The sequence below is a fragment of the Heteronotia binoei genome, chromosome 9, assembly GCF_032191835.1.
Source record: "Heteronotia binoei isolate CCM8104 ecotype False Entrance Well chromosome 9, APGP_CSIRO_Hbin_v1, whole genome shotgun sequence".
Lineage (NCBI taxonomy): Eukaryota > Metazoa > Chordata > Lepidosauria > Squamata > Gekkonidae > Heteronotia > Heteronotia binoei.
Genome location: NC_083231.1, coordinates 61,032,821 through 61,045,301, shown reverse-complemented (window position 1 = coordinate 61,045,301; position 12,481 = coordinate 61,032,821). Strand labels below are relative to the sequence as shown.

The 12,481-nt window shown below is 42.8% G+C and overlaps 1 protein-coding gene across 1 annotated transcript in view; it reads right to left on the bottom strand.

Moving 5' to 3' along the window:
• Positions 1 to 12,481, bottom strand: part of OTUD4 (OTU deubiquitinase 4) — a 34,341-nt gene that overhangs the window by 8,387 nt on the left and 13,473 nt on the right. Inside the window, exons 8-18 of the mRNA XM_060247375.1 lie at positions 10,887 to 10,947; positions 8,994 to 9,108; positions 8,822 to 8,886; positions 7,057 to 7,157; positions 5,761 to 5,885; positions 4,762 to 4,933; positions 4,014 to 4,170; positions 2,896 to 3,040; positions 2,135 to 2,211; positions 882 to 959; positions 403 to 541 (exon numbers count right to left, since the gene is read on the bottom strand). Coding sequence (XP_060103358.1) covers positions 403 to 541; positions 882 to 959; positions 2,135 to 2,211; positions 2,896 to 3,040; positions 4,014 to 4,170; positions 4,762 to 4,933; positions 5,761 to 5,885; positions 7,057 to 7,157; positions 8,822 to 8,886; positions 8,994 to 9,108; positions 10,887 to 10,947 — 1,235 coding nt within the window. The remainder of the gene's footprint in view (positions 1 to 402; positions 542 to 881; positions 960 to 2,134; positions 2,212 to 2,895; positions 3,041 to 4,013; positions 4,171 to 4,761; positions 4,934 to 5,760; positions 5,886 to 7,056; positions 7,158 to 8,821; positions 8,887 to 8,993; positions 9,109 to 10,886; positions 10,948 to 12,481) is intronic.

Here is a 12,481-nt window from a genome sequence, read left to right as displayed (position 1 = left end):
CCTTCCCCCCCTTCAGGGCAAGAGCTCTTGGTCATCTGGTTTCCATATAATCCCAAAGTGCTAGCCAGAAAGGGCACTGAAATAGTTAGCTGGGTTCCAGTAGCTCAGGCCTAAGAAGTCCAGGAGCTGAGAATATGAGCATAGACTATAGGAAGTACAGGACAAAAGCCAATTACAAAACCAGATGACATGTGGTTCCCTTGATATCTATCAGATCAAACTTTGATGAAACCATAATAGCCAATGCATTTTCTATAAGCCCCTCAGCTTCAACCTGGTCTGCAACAGCTGGTCCCAAATACACTTGCACTGTACTATCAGTTACTTTTAAACCCATATCTATTAAAATAATTGTAATTAAAATCCATTATCCTTCTACTGGAAAGGCATTTCTTCTCCAACCTGTTGGCCCATAGGTTGGTGGCACACTGGACCAAGCTGGCACAATGGCTGGTACAGAAGGCACTGCAGGAGGCAAATGCATCTCAGGAAAAACCGGAGATGGAGTGTGGCTGACATCAGGTAAGAGTTCTGGCAACTTCTGTAAAACAACAAAGAATATACCCCATGATATTCCATATTTTCAAAATATTCACTTCAAAGCAGGATTCTCTAACACTCACTTCCTGATATAAGAAGGTCAGTCTTTAATCAAGACATCCATTTTGATGAACAGCATATCTAGCTCAGTTGTATCCATTTTAATTTAATGGGCTCATGCAAAGATCCTTCCAGTGAACCATCTTGCTGCAATGAGGGCTAGCCCAACGGTTTTTGGCACTCTAGGCAAATTGCCCAGCCTAGCCTGGTCTCATCACTTCTCAAAAGCTAAGCAGAGTCCACTGAAAAGGACCACAAAAATTTAGACATGCATTTCTTACTTGTTCAACAGATGGGGGTTGAGCATCTCCATGACTTGAAGGAGGTGATACTGCTGGAACAGAGGCATCTTCCCTGTTCTAGAAATTAGAAAGCAGACAGTGGCCAAGGTCAGACGCACATAAACTGACGAGATGGGCATGGATGAAAGCCAGATGCATGTCGGATTTTATGCAATTGTCCAAACATCAGCATCTGGCAATGGTCATTGGCTCGTTCGTGTCCCAAACTGCCACGACTGTGACGCGAACTTTTTTGATAGTACATTAAATCCGGAATAAGAATGCTTCCAACGACTCCCGCGCGTACTTTCTATGTTTGAACGCTCCATTGTAGCCAACTCGTCGCAAGCGCACATCTGCTTCCCTGCGACAGCCAACTCCAAATGATATCATTGCGCCAGCAATTGTTGACTCAGCCTTCCAACCTTCCGAGGTTGGTAAAATATGTACCCAGCTGTAATGACTGGTGAAGGCAATGGCAAACCACCCCGTAAAAGGTCTGCCGTGAAAGCAGCGTCACCCCAGAGTCAAAAACGACTGGTGCTTGCACAGGGGACCTTTCCTAAATGGGGGGGGGGGGGCAGATCGCCCACCTTTGCTGTCTCCCTGCCAGGGGAGGAGGGTGACACAGCTTTGCCATCTCCCCACCAGGCGGAGAGACGGCAAAGAGCGTTGCCATGCCCCCCCCCCATTTTAACACCGCAGCGGGGTGTTTAAATGGGGGGAGGAAGATCCCCCACCTTTGCTGTCTCCCCGCCAGGCGGAGAGACAGCAAACAGAGTTGCCATGCTCCCCCCACAATTTAAACACCATGGCGGGGTGTTTAAATGGGGAGGGAGGAAGATGACCCACCTTTGCTGTCTCCCCGCCAGGCGGAGAGATAGCAAAGAGAACTCCTGGGCTTCCCCTTCCTTTCCGAGTGTTTAAATGGGGGGGGGGGAGAGATTGCCCACCTTTTCTGACACTTTTTAAAAAAAAGCCAAGCACGATATCCCACGGTACTGCGCTTGCGCGAGTGTGGAATGCCATCTCAAAAAATGAGGTCCGGTTGAGACCTCTGATCAACCAACAACAGGACCAACGCTGCTTAGAACTGAAGGATGGAGGGATATCTGATCATGAAATTCGCTGTAAAAAAGCTGCGGGGTATAGTAGCGACAGGTTAGGGATGGATTTAATGGTGAGTGTGACCGCGGCCAGTCAGAGCTGCTTCCTAAGTTATCATTCTTGCATAAGAAAGGTTTGGCAAGTGCCTGACACCTCTCAATATTTACCTCAGGCATTTCTATCTCAAGCTTCAGATCTAGAGATTTTTCCATCAGATTCAAGTCTGCAATAGCAAAATAAAGCCCAATTAATGAAGGCTCCAGAAAATCTGTCAGCTCAAGTCTGATACCGTAATTTTTCATTTAGAATGCTTCTCAGCTGCTTTTCTGGAGATTGCCCTGATGTTTTACATTCTTAGCACAATTTTATCCTGCCTTTTCACAAAGAGCCCAAAGCGGCATACAGTCCCCGCCCCCTTTTCCTTCTCACAAGAAACACAACACAGCAAGACAATGGCCCAAGGTAATCCAATGAGGTTCAGTGCATTTACATTTCATTCTTGCATTTTTAAGTTTATATCCTGCTTTTTTCCCCAGCTGAGCCCTCAAGAGTGGTTTAGCAAATCATTCTCTCCTCCTCCATTCTCTCACAACCACCCAGGATCAGAGAATGTTGAGCCTTAAGTCACCCAGTGAGCTTCTATGGTAGAAGTCGGGATTCAAACCCAGATCTCCAAGGATCTTAGTCCAACACTCTATCCACTATGCCACACCAGCTCTCCATGCTCTGATGAGTAGAAACCTGAACCCAGACTTCTCTGGTCCTACTATAAGACTATACTATATTGGCTCTTCACTCAAATGTTCTCAGATTGCATAGCTTCATTGTTTTGCAAGGTACAGAAGCCCACAAACTTCAATTATTTCTTTTTAAACGCCAAGGGGAGGGGATGATCCAGTTCTGATACCTTTTTCTTCTTTTGCTCCCACTTCGTCTCTTTTCTTCTCCTTTTCTTCTTTCAGGTGGTTGGCTGTTCTTGACTTAGGAGCTGGAAGTTTCCTCTGTCCGCAGTTACCAGTGGTTTGAGTGGATACCTGAGACACTGCTGGATTCTGAAAGAATTGAGGTGCTTCGTTGAATTGAAAATTGATGTGGCCAGCATGCTACATGAAACCATGGTCATGAAAGTACCACCACCTGAAATTGTTTAGGATGCAGCATGTGAGCCCTGTTCAGATCATTCTATGATGATGACAGTATCAATTGTCATAGCTTGAACACATGCCAATCTTCCACAGAAATTTTAAAGAAAAAGAAACAGCACTCTTATGTTTGTTCAGGATTCATCCCATTGAATCCTATGGGACTTCCTATTAATCCGAAGTATCAATTCTGTTTCCACTTATAGATTAAAATCCAAACCAAGCTTTGAATTTCAACCCATGCGCAATGTGATTTCCTGCTGTCAGGCCTTAAAAGATCTTTTACAACTAATATACAACATCAGTCACACAGTTTCCAAAACAGAAAAAGCCACCTCACCCCCAAGCGGTATTGGCCAGTCAAGTTTTGTTTCAGAAACAGCAAATTTCTATACATCTTTGTTTTTTGATATGTTCAAAAAACACAGAATTACCACTTTTTTACTCAATGAATAATAAAAAGAGATTGGATTTATACCCCACCCTTCACTCAGAGTCTCAAAGCTGCTTACAATCTTCTTTCCCTTACCCTCCCCACAACAGACACCCTGTGAGGTAGGTAGCGCTGAGAGAGCTCTTTCAATAACTGCTCTTGAGAGAACAGCTCTGAGAGAGTTATGACTGACCCAAGGTCACTTCAGTTGGTGCATGTGGAGGAGTGAAGAATCAAATCTGGTTCTCCCAGATAAGAGTCTGCACACTTAACCACTATACCAAACTGGCTCTCTTTTCAGTGCAGAAATCTATATCGTTGGCATACTATTGTTTACACTGTACAAAACTGTCCTTTAAAGAATACAGCTGTCGTGAAGCTGGTGTCCATTTCACTGGCAGAAAAACAAATGATACATTTCAAAAAGCATTCTCTGTTCAACAGACATACAGAAAGAGCAGGAAAGGCTTCTTCATCCTGCAGCTGAAGCTCGTAAGGGGAACACGTTTCTTCTACAGCCTGGTTCTCTTTGCGTTCCTCTGGAGAAAGGCCATAATTATCTCTACTGGCATAGTCCAAATCATTCGTTCTTTCACGGTCCATCTTTCTATAAGGAAAAATGGTTTTCAGCCATTGAAACTTAAAGACACCTTTAGCTAACTTGAGATATAATTCCCCCACAAAACCCTGTAATTCCTTTTATTTATTAGCTTCTTTGACCAATGGTCTTAAGCTTAAGATAAAACAAGACAGTAAATACAAAACAAATTACAAATAATTTAAAAACAAGCAAGGAAGAGAACCAATAATCATGATCACAAGACATAATTAAAAAACAGAATACCTAATAATATAAAATTCCATAGAACTCTTTGGCATTATAAAATTAGACTTTAAAATCTCAGTACATAACAGCACAAATTTCAGAAAACCTTGTAATTTCGAATTCTTTTTGTAGATTTGTTTAACACATTAACCTCTTGAGCGGCTATGTTCAGACTTCCACCAAAACTAAGAAGCATTTACAGTACTCAAGGGTGGCCTACAAATTACCCCTACAATTTAAAAATTCCTAAAATTTAATCCAAATAGAAAATAAAGCTTTTTAGTACACGCCTCCGATATTTAAAATACTAATTAAAAAGGCACAATTCATAACCTGTGAAGAGCTGTTTCTGAAATGACACACTGGATTCACCTGGCAACCTGTGATGAACTTCTGCCTAGAGTTTTGTGCTCAGGAGAGGTTTGCTGAGAATACAGCCCGGGACAGGATGTGTGATGCTCCCTGGCTGCTTGCAGTCGAGGAGGCCGTGCCGATGGAGCTTTTATCAGCTTGCCTGGATTCTTTGACCCTCGGCTATCTCCATCTGTAACACACATTTCTCTCAAGTTAGCACAGGCAGGTTTATGACTAAGGGGGTCATGCTAAAGGTTTATAAAATTATGCATGGGATGGAGAAAGCAGCTAGAGATTAATTTTTTTCCCATTCTCCATAATACTAACCTTGGTGGACATCCAGTGAAGCTGACAGGCATCAGATTCACAATAAACAAAAGGAAATACTATTTTACTCAACAAGTGATGAAATTATGGAATTCACTCCCAGTGGATGTAGTGAAGGCCACAAGCATAGCTGACTCTAAAAGACGGCTAGGAGAGATTCGTGGTTCTTTCCTTTTGTACGTTTAGAAGTTCACTGAATCACAAATCTTGAGCAGCAGAAGACACATTTCTTATTTCTTTCAAAAGATCCTTATCACTGAGCAAAAGAGCCAGGGTTTCTAGAGTATGTTGAATAAAGGCTTAATATAGTAATCCCTCATAATCTTAAAAAAATCTGCATTCCAGTAGAGCATGAAAGAATGTATCAATCCTGTTAAAGGCCACAAGTGCAGATTCTATCGGTGTAGAGCCTATTCAAAAAACTCCCTTGCAAAACCATTGTAGGTTAGGAGGATAGGTCCATCAATGACTACTAGCTGTGATGGCTAAGAGGAACATACAAAGGAAGCAACATCAAGGGAAGGCCTTGGCCTCTATGCCTGTTTGTTGGGCCTCCAAGGGAACTGGTAGGCTACTGGGTGAAACATGATGCTTGATTAGGTGGACCACTGATCTGATCCAGCAGGGCTCTTCTTATGGTCTACCTGGCATTAAGTAGGCACAGTTTTTAAAAAGGAGAAGAAATCCTACCTGTCGGAACAATTTGCCCATGCACTGAAGTGGGCCTTTTCATCTTCTTCCCTGACACAGTGCTCCAGGTTTCCACAGGGGTAGGCTGCAGAAGTGGTTTAAGGTTCTTTAGCAGAACAGAATGCCTGTAATGGACAGCATCAAAGAATCCATCAAAGCTCCAAGTCACAATTAGCATGTCATGTCATAAGAACTGTCTAAGCCACCAGCCTTGGTCCAATGGATATCTACCCCCAGTAGAACAGGGTGTTCCTAATAGTGATTATGTTTTTATAGCTTTCAGTAAAGTAACTCTGAGCTCACACACCAAACAAATCCTTCCATCATTACATACAAAATACCAACAGCCATGAATTTTAAAATCAACAGTTCTCCAGCACCTTTACAATTACAGCTAAGTGCTGCCAAACCCTGGAGCACTTCAGAAATCTATTAGCTCTTTCCTTTCAAAGACCAGTTCCAGCTAGCCAGCCAGAAGACCACATAGACAGCTAAGCTGCACATTAGCAGAGCTATTACAGAATCACTGTGAGTACAGCAATAACTCCAATACCTTAAACACGAAATGTAAACACACACACTAGAAGCATACCATCCTAGGAAACAAACAGTCCTAATATCATCACACACATTTTTTTAGAACTAAAAACTAGGGGGAAAAAATCTGAGGTTATTTTAAATACAATCCCCAGCTCCTTTGTAAGTCCCTGCCTTTCTAGCATCACCATTTCCCGGCTTTACCCCTCAAACTCAGCTCTGAAATATCTCAAGCAATCATATTTCTTTGAAGTAGGCAACAGTTTAACTCCTCCCACCTATACTCCTCCTGCCCAGTGGCTGCCAAGACAGAACATCACTTCTTTCCAAAATAATGAAGAATTTCTCGTATTGATTGCACACATCCATAGTGTATTACAACTTCTCAGCAACTGCTGGTTTGCACATAAATAATGTCTCTGCAGCAGATTCCCTGAGTGCACCAATGGTTCTCCCCAGTACATTTTCATACTACACACACATACCCACATTTAATTGTCACAGTACCACAGTAGCAGTTGGTGACTTGCTTCCAAGAGTTCCACAAAGAATGAAAGGTAAACACTATCTAAAGCTAGCCTGGTGTATTCCTTAGCTCCTCTTGATGGAAGCCTGGCAAAACACAGCATTCTAAGCAAGAAGATTAGCACTGACTAAGATGTCAGCCACAAATTAGTTTTAACAAAACACTCCGTCAGCATATCTATTTGACTGTATGAAAATGTTTCTATAGTTAACACTGTTTGAACATTCACATACCTGGCACCAAGCTCTTCCACAAAGACAACCACTGGTCCATTTGCAGACTGCACGTCTTGGATGTGAGCATTATAAAATTTTCCATTGTGGTCTAAACGCACCTATGGAGAAAAAAAGAGCAAGTGTGCATTTAAATAGGAGTCCTCTACAGCAGGGGTCCCCAACTCCCAGTCCGTGGCCTGTTAGCACTCCGGGCCACGGAGTGAGGCAGAGACCTTCGCCTACTCCTCATTTAAAGCCCTCCATGGGGGACAGGGATGGGATGTGGGCATGGGGGCAGCAAAAAACCCAGCACCCCCACCCCCACTGGTCCGTGGAAAAATTGTCTTCCACTAAACCAGTCCCTGGTGCCGCTGTTCTACAGTTATATCCTTATCTGGCCTCCTATCCTCATGTTGCTTCCTGGGAACCACAGAGGAATATATTTCCATCTATTAAGGAGCCAAACCAGCTTCACATTAATCCCCAACTTCTCTCTCAGGTCTATCTGCATGCTTAGTACCCAACACATCACATGAACTATGGAAAATGGCAAATATTGCCAGTTTAGTTGATCCAGAAGCAAAAGACAGGCAGAGCTGCAGAACAACTAGGACCTCCATATCCAATCCCACCAGCCACATCAAGGGCCAACCCTTTCCTCCTACCAAAGTTCAGAAATGCTGACAGGGACAAAAAAAGCATTACAGCGGGACAATATTTAAAATAATTAAGCTCTTATTATTATAGATGAAGCATGGCAAAAGATAACCCTCCCCAAACCACACTTCTGATGCAACTCCAACTTCTAATTCCTACGGAAATAAATTCCAGAGGGGTAGCCATGTTGGTCTGCTGCAAGAAGATCCCACAGAAGACCGGGGGGGCCCCCCAAAGGCTAACAATTTATTACAGCATAAATTGCAAGTCAGAGCTCACTTCATCAGACATGTGTTGAGTACACACCCGTATGAGACATATCCATACGAAAAGGTGGGAGTGGACGATGTTACAAAAAGAGGCTAAAACCATTAATCAAAGAGAACTAGCAGCACTCAGAGTGGGGAAGGTCCACTCCCAACTATGGGCAGACAGGAAGAGGGAGGGAAACAAAAAATAAATCAGCTGTAATCAAGGCAGGTGCAGAACTAATTGATTTGTCACCCATCAAGTGTGGGTCATGCTGAGTTATCAGCACCAAAACATGGAGCAATGCATTAATGCATCTAGAGGTCAAACAGGGTTTCACTGAAAGGCATGCTTTTCAAGAAACCCAGAAGTTTTGACTTTCATTTGTCAAGCTGTATTTTGAACACTAACAGTTGCTGTAGGGTGAGGATGGAGAATCAGGTGCAGGATTTCAGTTAAGCCCCAACCCTGTTTTTAACAAATTATTCCAGCTATTCTCAAAAGCAATTCCAGCATCTAAGTTTCTATGAACAAACCTTGAAGGGATGTCCACCTACACCCTGCTCCAGAAAGCTGGAGAGAAAGAGGTAGAATCAGAGAGCCAGGAGCAGTAAGAACAAGAGGAGAAAGATGAAGTAAAAATAGGACTGCCACCTTTTCTTCCTGGAAAGGTTCTTTGACTTGGATTTGAGCATGTTCTCCCACCACCACATCTTCATGCCCTTATCGGTCTTCCGCCGGTTTGTATCTACTGCTAAAGGCACAAAGCTTGTATCCAGAAAAAGGTGGCAACCCTAAGTGAAAGAATGTGGCAGCGTGGGGGAGAGAAGAAAGGCAAAGTAGGAAGTGGAATGACAACTTGCTCAATAGCACCTACTTTACATTTATCTCCAACTGAATACTGCATGCCAGCAGCAATAGAAAAATCTCGCTTTTGCTGATCTGCAAGCACAAATAAAATGTGTGATATACTATTTGGCAAATGTAAGAAAAATGCTCCATTCCCACCAACCCCCACCTGGGTTCTGCTCTCAAATGCTAGACTTTACCTCGTTTTGTTTGTTGCCAGTTGGAATATTCAATGTTGTGGTACACTGCTGGATTGAGCAACCGAAGAACTTTTGCAGACAAGGCGATGGAAGCGCGTTTTTCATTTCTGGGACCCTGTTATGCAAGAAGAATAACCAGAGCAATGGTTATCTTAACAACACTGCATGGATGTGAAAGAATTAAACAGGATTGGGAACATGTGGACACATTATCTACTGAATTGGTTTTTAAATTATCACCACAAATGCAAACATCTGCATATTCATAACATTTCATAATATCACTAGACCGGGGTGGCCGAATTTGCTTAACATAAGAGCCACAAAACATGAACTTCAGATGTTGGAGGGAGGGAGGTGTAGAAAGACAGCAACTTTTAAATGCATTATCCAAGCTGCCAACTGGCTTAGCTTGGAGGAGTAATTTAAAGAGAGAAATGCCTTCTCCAAGCCAGCCAATGGGGCAGCGGGGCCTTTGAGAGCCACACAAAATGTGTGAAAGAGCCACATGTGGCTCCTAAGCCACAGTTTGACCAACCCTGTACTAGACAGTATAACTCTCATGACACTTAGTCAAAGCAACAGTCTCATATACTTATTTTGTTCCATCTCTGCCATACACAACTCAACAGAACAGAAGGAATTTTATTTATTTTTATTTTATTTTAGTATATTTCTATTCCACCCACTCCCCATAGAGCTCAGGGCAGAGTATAACATATGATAAAAAAATAAAATACAATAAAAACATTTTATAAACAGACAACTCAACAGCACTCAGAAAATTTACCATAATCACATATTGCCCAGCCTGGCTGTCTCACATCATGATATCCCATAGAGATGGCAGATATTATTCTGTTTTATAGCACAGGTGACAGTGCTGGCAGGGGAGGCCAATCAGATCAAGAACAGATGCCTGCAGCCTCAACTAAAAGTCTGGTGGAGCAGCTCCATTTTACAGGCCCTAAGGAAGGCTAATAAGCCAGGTGGGGCCTGGATCTCTGTAGGGAGCTGATTCCACCAGGTTGATTCCACTAGTTGAGGCAAGGCAGGTGTCTCTTGGGCCAGGGACGGCCAACAGATGTTGGGAGGCCGAATGTAACGACCTCACGGGCATATATGGAAGGAGACGATCCCACAGTTATGCTTGTCCCAGGTCGCATGTAAGGCATTAAAGCGTTAGAACTAAAACCTTGAAGTGGATCCGATACTCAATGGGCAGCCAGTGCAGACTGCAGAGTGCTGGCCGAATGCCCACCTGTAAAGGTGGTGCAGTCAGCAGGCGAGCTGCCGCATTCTGCACCCCCTGCAGTTTCCGGATCAGTCTCAAGGGTAAGCCAGTGTAGAACAAGTTACAGCAGTCTAGTCTGGAAGTGACCATTGCATGAATCACTGTAGCCAGGTCCTGGGGGATAGATATGGTGCTAGCTGCCTGATCTGCAAAAGATAACAAAAGGCAGACCTGGCAACCATAGTGATCTGGGCCTCCATGGAAAGGGAGGCACCCAAGGTCACTCCCAAGCTCTTCACCTGTTGGGCTGGCACCAATGTGGCACCGTCCAAAGCTGGGAGCTTACCAGACATTACTTGCATCCCACTGAATGTAAGATTTTGATAAGATTTTTTGGAATCACTGCTTAGCAACCAAAATTATTCATTTCCCTTTTCTGACTATGTTTTATGGTTTGACTAATGCAGCAAACAATTTGTTTCTCAAAAGGCATATAAAACAGTGAAAGACAACCAGGCAAACTTACGTTCCACCAAAATCTTACATTCAGTGGGATTCAAGTAATGTCTGGTTCACACCTTGAAGCTTTAAGGGCTTCTCAGTGACTGTGCTAACACCACTCCAGGCAAGAAACAGAGACAGAAAACTTAGCAAAATACCTTCTTGCTCACCAAAGACTTCAGTCCATTCGCATCAGTTGTTGCAGCAGCTGTTTCACTTCTGTGAAAGGCAGAACAGTACAGAAGAAAATTCTGAGACAAGCAGGGCCACTGTTCTGGCAATCTCAAGTTATCAAGTCTCCAGTCTAACTGTTCAATAATCAATGGAATGAGATAAATGCAAGTCTTCCCAATGGATTGTTTCCTTTTAAGTTGATTTACTGATGCTCCTTGAAACCCAGAAATCATTAAATCGATTTTAAAAGAAACAATGCAATGGGAGTTCCCGTATTTAAGACAAACAGACATGCCAACTTCAACAGAACTCATATATCTTATCTACCATCCAATCAAAGCTGGTTTTATTGAACTGGTGATCAGGCTGTTAAACCTATCAACCAGCACCACCCATACCCAAATTAAGTCGTCTGATTTCTAGTTGCACTAGTTTACCCATTCTGTTAATATCTGAAATTAGAAACTATTTGGAAGATCCCAAGAAACAGAAATTTAGAAGCATCATTAAGTCAATTTAAAAATAAAGTTTTATAACAAAAAAGAACAAAAGCATTCCTTATATCAAGCACTAAACAGATCTTCCCCAGTCCTTCCCAACTGTTAAACACAGTGATCAGTATTAGTTGCCCAATGAACTATGAAGATGACTTTCAGCTAACTTCTTTTTTCAAAAAGTAGGGCAATGATGGTATGTAAACCAAGGTAGGTTGCTGTTCTTTACAGCCATCTATCAACTAAAGACAAGGATGGAAAAGTTACAGGAATCCTTCAACTCCTTAGCAAGACATTCTGTTCTAAATAAACATTTACAGGAAAGGAAATTTATCAAATTTATCATACTCACAAGACTAATATCCTGTGAACACTTTTGTCTGTCAAGTATGTGCAGTGAACATGGCACTTAACTTGACAGTAAGACCAAGTGACCTCAACTGGCCTTTCTTTTGAGCAAACTTGCACAAGATGATATCTAAGGCTATTTCAATTACTACATCACAAATAATGGTTTGCAACTTAACAGCTAAAGTAGTACGTTGTGTTTTTGGAGTGAAAGCAGCAACCACCAGCGTCTCATATGCTATTAAAAACCCAGTTTTTTAATTAAACATTCCAAAAAAACAAGCCACATCACTATCAACAGATGGCATCAATGTTCCTGCTGCTCAAACAGACCCAAGGAAAGGAATCACCAGCACATCAATACAAGATGATGATATTGGATTTATATCCCACCCTTCACTCTGAATCTCAGAGTTGTCACAACCTCCTTTACCTTCCCCCTCCCCCCACAACAAACACTCTGTGAGGTAGGTGGGGCGGAGAGATCTCTCACAGAAGCTGCCCCTTCGGACAACTGCTGCGAGAACTATGGCTGACCCAAAGCCATTCCAGCAGCTGCAAGTGGAGGCGTGGGGAATCAAACCTGGTTCTCTCAGATAAGAGTCCATGCACTTAACCACTACACCAAACTGGCTCAACAAGGATTGATTTTGTCAGGTCCTATCATAAGGGCAAACCAAGAGCTGCTCCTTTCCATTAGCAAAAGGATCCCCAAATGTGATCATACTCATTGCTGC